This window comes from Mirounga leonina, unplaced genomic scaffold (assembly GCF_011800145.1).
Source record: "Mirounga leonina isolate KUSES-001 unplaced genomic scaffold, KU_Mleo_1.0 Mir_168, whole genome shotgun sequence".
NCBI classification, from domain to species: Eukaryota; Metazoa; Chordata; class Mammalia; order Carnivora; family Phocidae; genus Mirounga; species Mirounga leonina.
In genome coordinates, this window is record NW_023270426.1 from 18,851,589 (window position 1) to 18,869,116 (window position 17,528).

The window sequence follows — 17,528 nt, forward strand, 5'->3', positions numbered from 1 at the left end:
AAATAATTTGTTTTATGGAATAGAAAAAGTCTATCACATAAAAGGCACTATCAGATGGAACTAGGAAACTGGAAGAGTGCTGGGAGTTGTTTAAAAGAATAAAAGAATTCTCAACTAAGTGGAATTTAAATAAAAACAAAACAAAAACAATAAAATAATTTACCTAACATTTGAATACCACATAATTTCCAGGTATTTTATAAATACTATAGATGCTTTTACAGCTAAGAACATATTTTTAACCTGTAAGGGAAGAACAGCCTTTACAACAATGGGTCAGATATTTCATTAAGAACTCACTTCAGGAAGCCTGAGCATTGTAGGAAATAAAACACACTAAAGGTCATGTGACTAGCAGAGGGCAGAGATCAGGATAAGTACAGGGTGTGTCATATGACAGTATGTGTTACCTACTCAGTAATCATGGCAAGTAAAGAAGCAGGCAGAGAGGGGAGATGACTTCATAATTCTAAACCAACATAATTCTTAGAAGAAAGTAAGAAGGAAAAAAAAAAAAAGAAAGTAAGAAGGAAAGAGTGAATGCTTTGCTAACAAAACAAAGCTGGAGGATGCTCATACAAGATGTGCAGCTGTCTTAATAGCCCATGTTACATTTCTAGTGTATATAAAATAAGAGAAGACTTGCCAATTTGTATTTTGAAGATTTAAAAGAAAAGACACTACCAGAAAAAAAATCTGTTCCTCTTCAAATTCTTCCCCTTAAAATGGCCATCTCCACCCTAAAATCAGAAACCAAGCCAGTAAGAACCAGCAATAAGAACTAAAATATATGCTGCCAAAACCTTGACTGTATTAATGTTAAATTATATGTTAACAATATATTCTACGTAAACTACTAATTGATAAGCATGCCGGTAAGCCAAAAGATTTGTTTCAATGCTTTCCTCCATTTCTGTCCTTTTAAATGAAGGGATATGTTTAAATGCTGTTCTAGAATGTTCAGTGTGGAATCAAATCTATATTTCATGCTTATCAAGTATAATTGTTTGTTCAGAAATGTTTGGTGCTCCCAGACATTGGGATCTCACTTTATTACACAATTAGAAACTTTTCCTTCTATAATTATAAAGTTCTGAACCAAAGTTAAGAATGACCATTAATCATACATGACTAAGATAATAGATCATCAAATAAAATTATATGATTTAATGTAAGTTGCAGTTTTATTAGGATGTACCAGTCAGGCAATTTTTATAAATTAGTGTTCTAATTAAGAAAACATGAATAATTTAAAGATTAATAAATGTAAAAACAAATTTAGGTGAATATACACATAACTACACAGGATTTACGATATATCTGTAGAATTCTCTAGTCAGCATTTTTTTGTGTATGTAATATTAATAAAAAGGATTTTTTTTAAACCATACAATGATTCTGGGATTCCCTGAATTTTCAGCTGCTGCATTTTCTACTCTACATCTGGCAGGTTCTTCTTCCTTTCAGTTTGTGCACTTCCTGTATTCTAAAAAGTAAATAGAAACAGGACCTTAACTGAGGAAACGGTGAGTCTTGGATAAGGAAATATAGCCACAGATAAGCGCTTGTACTTTGTACCTGGGCTTTGTTTTATGAGGGAGACTATTTAGCAAATATTCTTCATGATCATCATGAAACAGAACTAAAGGTGGCTTTTGTATGGACTCTTTCCTTTCTTGCCTACCTCATCAGCAGTAATTTAGGGTTTCTCTTAGATCATATTGTCTATTCAATATAGGTATACACTAATTCAGTATACATTTAAGATGCCTGAAAGAACTGAAGGTACAACTCTGAAACACTTGGATCTGAGTAGGTAATTCAAAAACAAGTCAATGGCACAACCAAGAATAGAACAAAAAAGTTGCTATCTCGTATCTTGTAAAAACATGACATATTCTCTTGTGCTCTAAAATAACAAACTACCAACTCAAAATTTAGGACATTTTCTTAATTCTGACATTAATGTATTAAAAGTGTTTAGACTAGCCTTATATGCAATTTCACTGGGTTGTCAGAACTGCATATGAATAGGTAACACAAAGAAACTATGACCATCTTTGATGACTACTCTCATAATCCCAACCTTTTCAAGGTCACTCTTAGAAAGGTCATCTTTTAAGCAGTTCTACATCACATGGGCAAGAAGGGATTTCCCCTTCCAATTTATTTATGTATTTTTTTAATGAAAGAACTGTCTGGAGAGTTCCTTTCTTCCTGCATTGGAATATAAATTTAGTTCCAGAGGCTCTCATAGGACAGTAGGATAAACACATGCAGCACACTACTAGGAGCCTAATACACAAACTCAGGAGCCTCATTTAGTCAGTCATTCAAAAAGTATGCAAAAAAAAAAAAAAAAAGTATGCAAAGCGTGTGCTGCTCAACATGCTGGGACATCAGTAAGTCACCCAAGTTTAGAATTTAAAGCCACCTTATTACTTTCTATAATGAACTAAAAGATGACCATTAATGACTTTCTTGTTCTGTCTAGAAAATATTTCTTTCCTGCAAAGTGGATTGTGGAGTTCTTAACAAGTTCTAAGCCAAAAATAAGGCACAAGCAACACTATGAAGATATATCTAACAGTTATCTGGTAACTCTTGAATCTGAATGACTTAGAGATTGAATAGACATAGTGAAAATGCCTTCTTATATGGTTTAAAAGTTTCTCTATTTTTCTAATTTCTCCAAATTTCCTTAAGAAGTATATGCTAATTTTATCATGAATAAAAATGTAATCAATTTTATTTATAAAATAAGAAACTGATATAATGAAATTGATGACCTTACAAATGTGTAGAATAGAAGGCCATCTATATGATTTAATTAAGTGGGAGCTGAGCACAATCCCCCTTCCCTTAAAAGAGTGTCTTTAGAGAGTATGCATTTGGATACTGAGGATCTTCAAGATTTCCAAATAAAATTCAAGACTCTGGTGGGTAGGGATTGGAACATTTCAACACAGTTATCTGATAGCCGGCTGAGAACAAATCTTTGTGAAAATAGAACAATAGGTGGACAGCAAAGATAAACTGAAAACAGGAAGGGAGGGGCTAAAGATAAATACATATGTTCCTGTGGCCAGTATAACTATATGTTCACACCATTATTTGTTTCCTCTGGCATGGTTTACCTGCCCAATATTATGTAATACACATAACACATGTAATATTTTCCCTGGGTACCAAATATTCTAATCACTCAACATTCAGATGAGGGCTGGTATTAATTACCCCCCCAAAAAATAACTTTTAAAAACTTTTACTAATATGTCATTTTAAGAGAATATAGACCTGTTTCTCATGTTCAAAGACTACATAATTTTGAATTTTTATATAACTTTCCAGTAGTAATAACTAAATCTATGTACCAAGTCAAGGGTTCCAATAGCATTAAAACTATAAACAGAAAAATTTACCTCTTGTTTTTCTTGATTTTGATCCACATTAAGTAAAGTTGGTATCTTAGATGAATCTGTTTTCTTTGATTCCCTCTTCAGCACTTTTATCTGTTTAACTTTTGCAAAAATATATACAACAATGACAACTTGTTATTCCTACCTTGAAATTTTACTTTCCTTTCCAAGAGTTTCAAATAGAACTTCTGATATCCACTAAAGTCAGTTTCTCAGTTTATTATAAAGGAACCGAATAAATCATCAGTTGTAATGGTAAGATATGCCAGTCATAAATGATCTGTTTTATAACTTTACAAATAGCCTACCAGGTATTAAAAGAAGACATTTATTTTTTAAAGTTCTGCAGATAATTGTTAAGTGGATCAGATAATTCCTCTTGAACTGTAGAAATACTATTTTCTTGCTATTATATTAGCTTTTCACAAGGTGTCACTGTTCTTCAAAGAAACAAAACATTTACTGTGCAAAAAAAAAGGTGTTCCATTTTAAGAGCTCAGTACATGTTATAAATTTTAAACTACTAAATCTTTGGATGCCTGAAGCTCATATATTCCTGCTATTATCTGGGCAAAAATTATGGGGAAACAAAGGAAATTGATTTACTCCAAGTCATAGGATGAACCAAAACCACTTTCCTCAAATACTTTCCTAACATTTCAACAATATTGAGCTAAGGAAAAATTTGCCTTTTAAAGTTTCCTTAATTCTTCTTTAAAAATTCTCTCCTTCAAGTCTTACCCCTTATTTGACTATGAGGGAAAAATTTCTCCTCAGCTGATAATATTTTTCACAGTAATTTACTATCTTCTATTAAAATCACATCATAAATGTAAGTTATCTTACAAAAAAAGGTCTTCTTGTAAAAGACAGCATCTGGAAATTTGTAAAGCTGGGCAACAAATATGTACCTTCCATTCCTTTCACCTCCTTGGACTGTACTGTGAAAGGCAGTTCTGGGAAATGGAATTCCTTCCTGTCAGATCTGGAAAAATTCAGCTTCCTTTTGTTTCCATTTGCCATTTGGTCACTTTGACCTGTTCGCTCATCAAATATACTCTTCTCCATTTGGCTCTAAACAAGCAAATAAGCAAGAGTTAATTTGAAAAAAAGATGTGTAACTGTTTTTTGAATGATAAGCCTAAAATTGCAGGCCATTTGGAAGGTAATAAGATAGGTATAAAATGTCTATCTTTGCAAAGTTATTTTAATAATTAATAAGTAGAATACCAGGGGTGCCCAGGTGGCTCAGTTGGTTAAGTGGCTGCCTTCAGCTCAGGTCATGATCTCAGGGTCCTGGAATTGAGACCCACATCCGGCTCCCTGCCCATCAGGGAGTCTGTTTCTTCCTCTCCCTCTGCCCCTCCGCCCACATGTGTGCTCTCTCTCAAATAAATATGTAAAATCATTAAAAAAAAAAAAGAATACCATTTAAATACATAAACATCAAATTCCAATAAAAGTTTAATGAAGCAAATTTTTAAAAATACGTTGGATATTCTGAGAATAATAATGTTGATCAGGAGAACCACCATCTTAACTTTTAATTTATAATCTTATTCATTGTACTCTGACTTTGGACAAATTGCTTCAGTTCATTTTATTAATTTATTTTTCTATTTACAAAATGATGTACTCTGGACACAGGGAGAGCCCAGCATTCTAGAAAATCTTTTGTGTTATCTATTTTTTACTTATTTTTGCTCCTTTGGTAACTGATGATAAAAACTCTCTTATGTTCCCCTATGTAAAATGTCAATTTTGAATAAGCTACTTCCCTATGTAAAAAATGAGGGAATGAACAACACTGATCACATTTTTCTAGTGAAGAGTTTGATGTATCTATTTGGCAATTGCCTTTAATCTATAAAATATTAAAAACATTTTTGGGGGGAGTGAAAGGCCAAAAAGTCTGTGACTTTATTTTTTTAAAGATTCTATTCTTTTGGGGCACCTGGGTGGCTCAGTCGTTAAGCATCTGCCTTTGGCTCAGGTTACAATCCCAGGGTCCTGGGATCGAGCCCCACATCCAGCTCCCTGTTCAGCAGGAAGCCTGCTTCTCCCACTCCCCCTGTTTGTGTTCCCTCTCGCTGTGTACCTCCCTGTCAAATAAATAAATAAAATCTTTAAAAAAAAGATTCTATTCTTTTTATTTTTTTTTTAAGTAATCTTTACATCCAGTGTGGGGCTCAAACTCACAACCCTGAGATCAAGAATTGTATGCTCTTCTGACTGACCCAGCCAGGTGCCTCAAGTCTTGTGACTTTTAAGAGTGAAAAATCTTAACTTTTTTTGTGCAAGTCACAGATAAAATACACAAATCAAATTATAAGAAATTAACTAAAATTGTGAAAGCACTAAGGAAACGATGACCTATTTTCATCTCAGGAAAAACAAAAAAGCTAAAAGCACATTTTTAAAAATTATTTTTTAAATTTTATTTTAGAGACAGAGAGTGTGTGTATGAGAGGGTGGGGAGGGGCAGAAGGAGAGAGAGAGAATCTCAAGCAGACTCCACACTCAGTGTGGAGCCCACTGCAGGGCTCGATCTCATGACCCCGAGATCATGACCTGAGCGGAAATCAAGAGTAGGATGCTTAACCAACTGAGCCATCCAGGCACCCCTAAAAGCACATTTTTTAAAATGCTGGAGCCCCAAAGATAGAAAAAAGGATTTGGTGGGGAGGGAGTCAAGGATAATGTTGAAAGAGGCCATGTTTTAATGACTAGCTTCATGCCTTACTTGAGTGGGACCTGCATCCTCTTGCCTGCTATTAGACATAACCTGTCCAATAGAGTGTGAAGAAGTACGTCTCTTTTTTGCTCGTTCAGTCAACCTATTATTTAAAAATGAATGCAAAGTTATTAGAACTCCCCAGAAGTACTTCTGTTTTAGCTTCAGTAATGAAGAAGTTATCATGGTAGTCTAAAGTTTGAATAGTGAGTGCCAAAATGCAATTGTGAGTGTGTTAGTGCCAATTGCTCTAAGTAGGTGAAAACAGAACAGAGAACAACTTGCTCATGGCTAACATCAATGGTAACAACCATGTTGCGGGATTACTCTAGGTGGCCTACTTAGTCCCTTGTATCTGTTTTAAATCTGGAGATCTTTTTTTTTTTTTTCTTTAAGTAGGCTCCACACCAAACATGGGGCTTGAACTCACAATCCTGAGATCAAGAGTCATATGCTCTACAGACTGAGTCACCTAGATGCTCTTAAATCTGGCTCTCCTAACTACTGGGTTTCTGAATTACTGAGCTTGCTGTCGCTGGCTTACAACCATGGTTATTGCAACCATGGTGTTGGGATCATCTAAAAAACAAATGGGCTCTTGCTGTCTGTAGCCTGCTATACCTTTGGACTGACACAGAAATGTCCACTTGCCCACCTCTGCAGACCCCTCAGCTTCACAACTTACAGTCCAAACCAGTCTGCTAGTATTGGTTTGGGATATTGAATGTAGTCTCCTTCCTCATCTAGATTCACAGTAGTTTCCCTAAATTTAGGACTGGCCCTGATGCCTTGCTAGATAGACCCTTGCTATACAACACACTGCCCTTGATTACGCAGACTCATGGTACCAGTCTTCCAATTTGTAACGGTAGCTAAATCTACAACTGGCCCAATATGTTGTTTTACTCCCAAAATATTTGACCTTCAAAATCTAATTGACTGTAAAAGATTATTTTCAACTGTTCATTCTCCATTTAGAAAATTAGCTACGGGGTGCCTGGGTGGCTCAGTTGGTTAAGCGACTGCCTTCGGCTCAGGTCATGATCCTGGAGTCCCGGGATCGAGTCCCGCATCGGGCTCCTTGCTCGGCAGGGAGTCTGCTTCTCCCTCTGACCCTCCTCCCTCTCATGCTCTCTGTCTCTCATTCTCTCTCTCTCAAATAAATAAATAAAATCTTTTTTAAAAAAAAGAAAAAAGAAAAAAGAAAATTAGCTATGATACAGACAAAATGCTTACTTTGTTATACTAAGGCACATCAATACCAGAACCTAGGTTATATCACCTTCTTCCTATTCGGATGGGAAGAAATTATTCTGAGGGTCTTTTTTTTTTTTTTTAATGAGGTCTTTCCAAAAGGCATTGGTGAAAAATTAAACATCTATATAAGCAAAAAAAAGTTAATTTCTTCTATAGTATTCTTAACAAACACTAATGGCTCATTATATGATTATAATTTCAATATATCTTCAAATTCAGTTTATATACAGACACTACGATCTTGATTCTTTGAAATGCCATTATATAGGAGCATTGTGTTACTTAGGTCCATTTCTTTCTGTCTCTTTTCTGTTAAACTCACCTTGAATTGGGATTTGAAGCCAGCAAATTATTGCTAGTTAGATTGATGGGTGGCATTATCATACTACCTCCAGTGTGTGGATCATCTTTCATGCCATTAGAATTAGTGCTGGGATTGACAGAGTTTGGCGGTTCATTGATTACAGGCTTTGTATCTTGAGACATAGTATGAGCGTTTTCAACTGCATCCTGTTGACAATGTCCCCCTTCACACTCTATCTTTTTTGGTTCTAAGATATCTCCTTTTCCTCCTTTGACTTTAATAACTCTGACTTTGATCTCCTTGGGCTTTTTCTCTTTTTCTACTTCCTGGAATAGACACATCCAAAATCTGAGTCAGAAGAAGAGTTGTTTTTATCATTAGAGTGCTAACTACAATACAGTTATACTGGCTAGAAAGAAAACAACTTTTACCTTTCCCAAAACTGGAGTACTTAGCAGTGTATTGGTATACGTTGTTTTTCTTTCATCTTTCATAAGTTCATTTTCTTTAGAATTCTCTTTTGGCTTTATGAATGAATTGACTTTTGCTTCTTGCAGTAATTTAGCTCTCAGTTCTGGTATGAATCTGATAAAACAAGCAATATCAACCAATAATCTTTTTATTTATGTAGATAAAGTATTTTATCTTTAATGGACCATTTAATCAATTAATTTACATATCAGGTATAGCATAAATAAATTATCAATAATGCATGCCAAGAAGTGGTACAATATTTAATACAAATTGCTTCCTGGTAAAGATACATCTCCCAAAAATTTTGCCATGAGAATTTACTACATAAAACTTTTACAAAATAGGTTTATATGAATTAGATTCCTCTTGTGATGCAAACTTTACCCAATAAAAGTATTATTTTTCATTTTGATAAATATATTATCTTTAAAGGAAAACTCAGACCATTTTGTCCTTTTTGTGGTTCTTTAAAGTAACAGTACTTAAAAGATGAACTAATTAGTTTCTGAAATCTTATTCTAGAGAAATATTTTTCGTACAAAATGTAACAAAATACATCAATATCAAAGGGAGATCATTTTGGTTTTGGTTTGAATTTTTTTAAGTTACTTTTTTTTTAAAAGATTTTATTTATTTATTTGAGAGAGAGAGAATGAGAGAGAGCACATGAGAGGGGGGAGGGTCAGAGGGAGAAGCAGGCTCCCCGCCGAGCAGGGAGCCCGATGCGGGGCTCGATCCCGGGACTCCAGGATCATGACCTGAGCCGAAGGCAGTCGCTCAACCGACTGAGCCACCCAGGCGCCCTTAAGTTACTTATTTTTTAATAGAAAATCCATTGATATGGCTCAAAATTCAAAAGGCTATATTGAAAAGTCTCCTTCTTGGGGCGCCTGGGTGGCTCAGTTGGTTAAGTGTTTGCCTTCGGCTCAGGTCATGATCTCAGGGTCCTGGGATCGAGCCCCGCATCGGGCTCCCTGCTCCGCGGAAAGCCTGCTTCTCCCTCTCCCACTCCCTCTGCTTGTGTTCCCTTTCTCGCTGTGTCTCTGTCAAATAAATAAATAAAATCTTTAAAAAAAAAAAAAAAAAGAAAGAAAAGTCTCCTTCTTACCCTGCCTCTGAGTTGCACAGTTCCATTCCCTGAAGCAGCTATAATGATCAGTTTGGGGAAATTTTATTTTGTTTTATTTTTAAGATTTTATTTATTTATTTGACAGAGAGAGACACAGTGAGAGAGGGAAAGCAAGCAGGAGGAGTGGGAGAAGGAGAAGCAGGCTTCCTGCTGAGCAGGGAGCCTGATGTGGGGCTCGATCCCAGGACCCTGGGATCACGACCTGAGCCGAAGGCAGGTGCTTAACGACTGAGCCACCCAGGCGCCCCTTAATTTATTTTAAAGTAAGCTCTACACCCAGTGTGGGGCTCGAACTCACCACCCTGAGATCAAGAGTCATGTGCTATACTGACTGAGACAGCCAGGTGTCCCCTAGTTTGTGAAAATTTTAAAATATCATTCCATGAGTGACTTCTTCCCCAGTTTAGCCCAATCTTGCCAAAGCTGTGCAAGACACATGTCTAGTAAAGTGAAGTGTGAAGAGATGAAGAAAACAACCAGTGTGATTCATTTGGCTGAATAAGAACATGTCATACTTCTGTCAAAATGCCCTTGTATTGCAGAAGGTTCTGTGAAAGGGAGAGGCCTCTTATCAAAGGAAAGGGTCTTGCCCAAACATTTCCTAAAGATTCAATCATTGGAATTCAAGAACTTTCACCCTATCACACTAAAATCCTAGGATCTTAAGTACCCAAGAGAAATCAACGTGGTCTATGTAGAACTGATATAAGCAACTTTTTAATTCAGTAACGGGCACTTTTCATCAATGGCACTTTCAATATATCGTCTCATTTTTTTGTTTTATATCAAAATTCTTGTTTTGCTTTATATTAAAATTCTTAAAATGCTTAAAGTTTTAAGTACTCTAAAGGATTCTCTCTTCTTTGCCTTTTTCTAGTTTAGTCTATCTTTAATGGCTGTTCCTGAACTTTTCCATGCCTAATCTTAAGTCCATCACATTTTAAAATGATGTCCATCTTTTCTGACCTCACATCCAAAGCCCACCTGAGTGACTCTGTAATTAAAGAAAAACATTTTCTGTTTCTTTCAAAGCCCAAATAGAAAATTGTGGGGTTTTTTTTAGAAATACAGCTGATTTTAGGGGCGCCTGGGTGGCTCAGTTGTTAAGAATCTGCCTTCAGCTCACATCATGGTCCCAGGGTCCTGGGATTGAGTCCTGCATTGGGCTTCCTGCTCAGCCGGGAGCCTGCTTCTCCCTCTCCCACTCCCCCTGCTTGTGTTCCCTCTCTAGCTGTCTCTCTCTGTCAAATAAATAAATAAAATCTTTAAAAACAAAAAAAAAAGAAATACAGCTGATTTTAGCCAAAATATGGAAAGAGCCCAGATGTCCATCGACAGATGAGTGGATAAAGAAGATGTGGTATATATACACAATGGAATATTACTCAGCCATCAAAAAGAATGAACTCTTACCATTTGAAACAATGTGGATGGAACTAGAGGGTGCAAAGTGAAATAAGTCAGAGAAAGACAAATACCGTATGATTTCACTCATATGTGGAATTTAAGAAACAAAACAGGAGAACATAGGGAAGGGAAGGAAAAATAAAATAAGATAAAAACAGAGAGGGAGGCAAAGCATAAGAGACTCTTAATTATAGGAAACAAACTGAGGGTTGCTGGCGGGGGTGATGGGCATTAAGGAGGGTATGTGATGTAATGAGCACTGGGTGTTATACACAACTGATGAATCACTAAATTCTACCCCTGAAACTAATAATACACTATATGTTAACTAAGTTGAATTTAAGAAAAAAATTTTAAAAAAAGAAATACAGCTGATTTATAAATCTACATTGTCATTATATATTACATACACAATGTGGGACACAGAAGGGCTAGAGGCATGGTCCCTCCTTCAGGGAACTTCCACTTTGGTAGAGAGAATATGACAATAAACACTATAACAGAAAGTAAATAAAGGGGAGGAAAAAAACCATTTGGGAAATAAATGCCAATTATAAGATATAGATCAGAGAGGCTATGAGACGAGGAAAAACCAGACTATTTAGTCAGAGGTCCAAATGGGAATAAAGCTAAAAAGTACTGATTGTTTATTTATTGTCTTCAGGCCTATGATCACCATTGAAAATGTGTATAAAGAGCTTAGCACACTGCCTAGGACATCATAACTGTAATGAATGTTAACTACAATTATTTTTATTAGTAGAATTTTCATCATGATGCCTATAAGTCTACCATAGACCTAGTTAATAGAGGAACTAAGTAAGTAAAGTTTTTGTTAAATTGAATTTTTGTGTGTGTGTAACATTAAGAAGTCCACACACACTCAACATGCTTACTTTTCAATAAATCCATCTCTAGTAAAATACTCATGATGCAAAAGATCAGTAGATGATGTCCTCTCAGCAGGATCAATTTGTAAACAAGCCTAGAAAATGAAAAAAAATTCTAACATTAAGTAAGATCTTATCAGAGCTCTATAAGGTAAAAATTAAATGTATTTGACATATGTAGAAGAAAATACCCGGAGCTAAAACCATTCTTGAAAAGTTAGATTTAGACCTTAGGAATTTCTGACAATGAGTTCTGACCACTTACTTCCCTAAGAAATTTATAGTTCTAAAGCATTATTACAGGTTAAATGTCCTATGATTCTAGCCAAAACAGAAGTCAATCTGTTTCTGCTGGAATTAGCAGAATTAGTTCATTTTGATCCTCTTATCAGCACTGTAAGGTGGAAAGTTCATGGATTATTATTTCCATTTTACAGAACTAGAAGCATAATTAGTGACTTACTATATGAAAATTTTAACTCATATTGTCTGAATCTTAATCCATTGCTTTTTCTATGGCATAATACAACTTCACAAACATTCAAGCCCCCAAATCTTTCAATAATCCATTATGAGAACAGCTCTTTTTTGTTTCCCTATCTTGGGAATACTTCAACTGAATAGAGAAACAAGCAAACAAACAGAAAACCCACAAAACAAAAACAGATGATAGAAGGAAGAGTTTTGAAAATAAGTCGAACATCATAAATTTACATATAACCAAATAACTTGTTGTAAATAGAAGATATTTTTAATCAAAATATTAAAGATAGAATTTGAATAAAGCCATTTGCATGATAGTTTTCACTTCTTCCTTTAGAAGAAGGCAAACATTAAAAAAAGGCAAAACATAATAATAATTGGTAACTTTTATTGATATTTACTGTGTGCCACACAATACTCTACCTAGCTTTTTCCTATAACTTGATGCCAACAACAACCCTACAGGTAGGTATATTATCTCCATTGTACAGATAAGGAGACTGAGGCCCAGAGAAATCAAGTAATTTGTCTAAATCTAACAAATAGAAGAGTAGAATTAAAATCCAGAAAATCCAAGGTAATTGAATATAATATTACATTTTTGTTTATTTCAAAAAATATATATGTTTAAATTGATTCACAAAAAAAGTTGTAAAGATCTGCTATATAGGGGCACCTGGGTGGCTCAGTCGTTAAGTGTCTGCCTTCGGCTCAGGTCATGATCCCAGGGTCCTGGGATCGAGCCCCGCATCGGGCTCCCTGCTCGGCAGGAAGCCTGTTTCTCCCTCTCGCACTCCCCCTGCCTGTGTTCCTGCTCTCGTTATCTCTCTCTGTCAAATAAATAAATAAAATCTTTAAAAAAAAAAAAAAAAGATCTGCTATACAACAATATGAATATAGCTAACAGTACATTCTACACATTTTAAAATTTGGTAAGAGGGTAGATTTCATGTTGTGTTTTTTACCACAATAAAAATACATTGACTCACAGAGCAAAATTGAGTTCATTCTCTACTTTATGATGGGAGAATACCCAGACCCTTAAAACTGCAACTAGCTAAAAATGTGTGCTTATTTTAGAATATGATAGTAATCCATCAATAAAACTTAATAAGAACGTGTTGGGGCGCCTGGGTGGCTCAGTTGGTTAAGCGTCTGCCTTTGGCTCAGGTCATGATCCCAGGGTCCTGGGATCGATCCCACATTGGGTTCCCTACTCAGCAGGGAGCCTGCTTCTCCTTCTGTCCCTTCCCCCCTCCCCCCGCCGTGCTCACTTGCTCTGTCTCTTTCTCTGTCTTTCTCTCTTGGAAAAATAAGTAAGTAAAATCTTTCTAAAAATCTTAAAAAGTCTGCCCAAGTCATAGCCTATTAGAGGCAGACAAATTAGTCCTTCTTTGAATAATATAATTAGAAAATTTAAATACATGCCTAGTTTGGAAAAAGTAAGATATGATACTTTGAACAGACTGGCAGTTTCTTTAAAAATTAAACATACACATACCTTAAACCCACCATTCCACTCTTAGATACTCAGAAGAATAAAAATATACATCTACAAAGACTTGGACATGAATGTCCATAGCAATTTTGTTTGTAACAGCCAAAAATAGGAAACAACCCCAAACAGGGGAATAGATTAAAAATTGTTATATATCCTTATAATGGAGTACTACTCAGTAATAAAAAGGAATCAACTACTGATACACACAAAAACATGAGTGAATCTCTAAACCATAATGCTGAATTAATGAGTATATATCATGTAATTCCATATATATATCCTAAACAATGTAAACTAATCTATAGTGATAGAAAGCAACTGAGAGGTTATCTGGGACCAGAAATGGAGGGATAAGAGGATTGAAAAAGAATAAGAGGACATTTTAGAGGTTGATGGAAATGTTAGATATCTTGATTGTGGTGGTGGTTTCATAGGTTTAAAAATCTATCAAAACTCATCAAATTATACATTTTAAGTATGTGTAGTTTAATGTAATTATATCACAATAAAGTTTAGAAAATTTAAATCTAGGAAATGATACAAGCTTTGCCCCAGATATTAAGATGGATTCTAAAGTTACAATAATCAATCAAACTGGTATTTATACGAGAATTAAAAAAGAAATCAATGAAATAGAAACAAACCCAAGTGCATACAAGCATTTTGTCTATGATAAATGTGGCACTCCAAGTCACTGGATTATTCAAGTTGAAGGAAAATATTTACAACATATATGACAAAAGACTAATATGCCTATTATTTTATAAATCTATATGAAAAAAGATAGTCTAATTGACAAATAATGATTCTTAAAATAAGAAATACAAATGGTCAATTAATATTAGTAAAATGTTCAACCTTTCCTGTGGTGATATAAGTGCAACTAAAAAAAGATGGTATTTTAAGCTTATTAAATTGGCAAATATTTGGGGGTGCTTGGCTGGTTCAGTTGGTAGAACATGGTGACTCTTGATCTTGGGGTGGTGAGCTTGAGTTCCATGTTGGGTGTAGAGATTACTAAAAAAAAAACTTGGCAAACATTTTAAAAACTATAAATATCCATTGTTAGATTGAGAATGGGAATTTATATCCAGTGCTACTTGAGAGTACTTGAATATAAATCAGTGACACCTTTCTGGAGGAAAAAATAGCAAAATATATAAAAAATTCTGAAAAAGTGTAAACCCTATAGTCCTCTAATCACAATTCTAGGAATTTATCCTAAACAAATAATAAAGCAAGTTCAAAAAGACATATTTAAAAGATGCTCACTAAATCATCTTTACCAAGAGGGAGAAAACCTGAAAACAAGTGTCCAAAATTGTAAGATCAGTTAAACTATAGAACAGTCATACAATGAAATACTACGCAACCATTGAAAATTATGGTGTAGTTCCATATTTACTGACATGGTTACATAACAAACAGGTCAGCGTGGCGTCTTTTAAAAGCATAAATTCCTATGCACATATTTGGTTGGCAAAAGTCTGGAAGTATAGAAATCAAAATGTCAATAGTAATTTTTCCCAGATTGTAGGAGTTGGGAAAATCTTAACTTCTTCTTCTTGTTTATCATGTATTCTCTACTTTTTCTATAATCATTATGTATTCCTTGTATAATTAAAACTATGATATAAAAAATAAATTCAAATGAAAATGTAGCAAACAAATCTAATTCTTTTTTTTTTTAAGAAATTTTATTTATTTCTTTAAGAGAAAGAAAGAGAGAGTGAGACTGGGGGAAGGAGAGAAACAAGCAGACTCCATGCTGAGTGTGGAGCCAGACGTGGGGCTCAATCCCAAGACCCCAAGATTATGACCTTAGCCAAAGGCAAGAGTCAGACGCTCAGCCGACTCACCCACCCAGGCACCCCTGATTCTTTTTTTTTTAAGATTTATTTATTTATTTTAGAGAGAGAGTGAGCATGAGTGGGAGGGGCAAAGGGAGAGGGAGAGGAAGAAAGAACCTTAAGCAGACTCCACATTGAGCACAGAGCCCAACATGGCGCTCTATCTCATGACCATGACAGCATGACCTGAGCCGAAACCAAGAGTTGGATGCTCAACCAACTGAGCCACCCAGGCGCCCTGAGAGAAAGAATCTTTTCTTTTTTTTAAGATTTTATTTATTTGAGAAAGAGAGAGCACAGAGGGAGAGTGAGAGGGAGAAACAGATTCCCCGCTAAGCAAGAAGCCCAGTGAGGGGCTCGATCCCAGGACCCCGAGATCATGACCTGAGCTGAAGGCAGAGGCTTAGCCGACTGAGCCACACAGGCATCCCCTGAGAGAAAGAACCTTAAGCAGACTCCCTGCTGAGTGTGAGGCCCACCATGAGGCTCAATCTCACAACCTTGAGATCATAACCTGAGCCAAAATCTAGAGTTGGGACACTCAACTGACTGAGCCACCCAGGTGCCCCAACGAATCTGATTCTTAATAAACTCTAGTTTTCTTCAGATATCAATGAAATAATTTTTTCCTTTAAGAATACTCTTTAGATGCTACATATCATATCTTTAGTAAGTTTACCTAAATAATAACAGCAACAATTAAAATTAACAACATTTGTTGACAGCTTATTCAAGGCCCTGTGCTCAGAACATGTTCACCATTACCTCATTTAATCCTCCAGCCCCCAAAATAAAGACCGTTAATGTTGTTTTATACCCCAGTAAACTGGGGCACAGAGATTAAGTGACTTTCCCAAGGTTACAGAGCTAATTAGTGACAGAGCTGAGTTTTTGTCTATGTGATTCCAGAGCCCCTTCTTATAAACACTATATACCATACTTACTTTTAAATTTAGTTAACTACTTTTTCTAAAGGGCTATACATCAGAAATAAGATACCTCAGTTGAGGGTGCCTGGGTGGCTCAGTTGGTTAAGCGACTGCCTTCGGCTCAGGTCATGATCCTGGAGTCCCTGGATCGAGTCCCGCATCGGGCTCCCTGCTCAGCAGGGAGCTTCTCCCTCTGACCCTCCCCTGTCTCATGCTCTCTCTCTCTATCTCATTCTCTCTCTCAAATAAATAGATAAAATCTTTAAAAAAAAAAAAAAAGATACCTCAGTTGACCCTGGGAAAGGAAATTAGCTAGATAAAGAAAATAAATAGAAGTAGATTTACTTTCCACAGTAAATTCTCTTGCTTTTTTAATTTTGCACTAAGTATATTGGTATATTTATTACCTAATTTAAAAAGAAATTTACGGGGTGCCTGGGTGGCTCAGTCGTTAAGCGTCTGCCTTTGGCTCAGGTCATGATCCCAGGGTCCTGGGATCGAGCCCTGCATCAGGCTCCCTGCTCAGCGGGAAGCCTGCTTCTCCCTCTCCCACTCCCCCTGCTTGTGTTCCCTCTCTCTCTCGCTGTGTCTCTCTCTGTCAAATAAATAAATAAAATCTTTTAAAAAATAAAAATAAATTTACATCTTAAAATAATTAAAAAGTGTTATACAGTATAATGTTTTTGTTTTCTCAAAATTCAAGGTGAATTTTGGCATTGGTATACCTTCAAACAACATTAAAACTGCAGCTGTCAATGCCTGGTAGATATCTTAGGATACCAATGTGCAAGGAACAGAGCCCTAACTTGGGTAGACTGGGGCTATTAAAAGGTAGTGATAAACATGGTAAGTCCTTTGAATTTTTCCAGTTTATCCCTAATTATCATTAAAATTAGGATAAACTAAAAATAATGGACAGCATTATCCTAGGGAGTTTTCAGTTCTAACAGTCTATGAATTTTAATTTTTCTGGAGTAAAGACATAAAGACAGGAATATAGTAAATTTTTTTTTTAAGATTTTATTTATTTATTTGAGACAGAGAGAATGAGAAAGAGAGAGCACATGAGAGGGGGGAGGGTCAGAGGCAGAAGCAGGCTCCCTGCCGAGCAGGGAGCCCGATGCGGGACTCGATCCAGGGACTCCAGGATC

The 17,528-nt window shown here is 35.7% G+C and overlaps 1 protein-coding gene across 2 annotated transcripts in view; it reads right to left on the reverse strand.

The window, feature by feature from the left end:
• Positions 1-651: 651 nt before the first annotated feature.
• CDKL3 (cyclin dependent kinase like 3) overlaps positions 652-17,528 on the reverse strand; it is a 60,483-nt gene continuing 43,606 nt past the window's right edge. Inside the window, exons 6-12 of one of the 2 annotated variants that reach the window (XM_035014138.1) lie at positions 11,621-11,709; positions 8,146-8,299; positions 7,733-8,040; positions 6,163-6,256; positions 4,331-4,493; positions 3,423-3,520; positions 652-740 (exon numbers count right to left, since the gene is read on the reverse strand). In XM_035014138.1, coding sequence (XP_034870029.1) covers positions 681-740; positions 3,423-3,520; positions 4,331-4,493; positions 6,163-6,256; positions 7,733-8,040; positions 8,146-8,299; positions 11,621-11,709 — 966 coding nt within the window. In that variant the 3' untranslated portion in view covers positions 652-680. Of the gene's footprint in view, positions 741-1,432; positions 1,487-3,422; positions 3,521-4,330; positions 4,494-6,162; positions 6,257-7,732; positions 8,041-8,145; positions 8,300-11,620; positions 11,710-17,528 lie in introns of those variants that run through there. The other variant, XM_035014139.1, reaches the window with a different exon arrangement.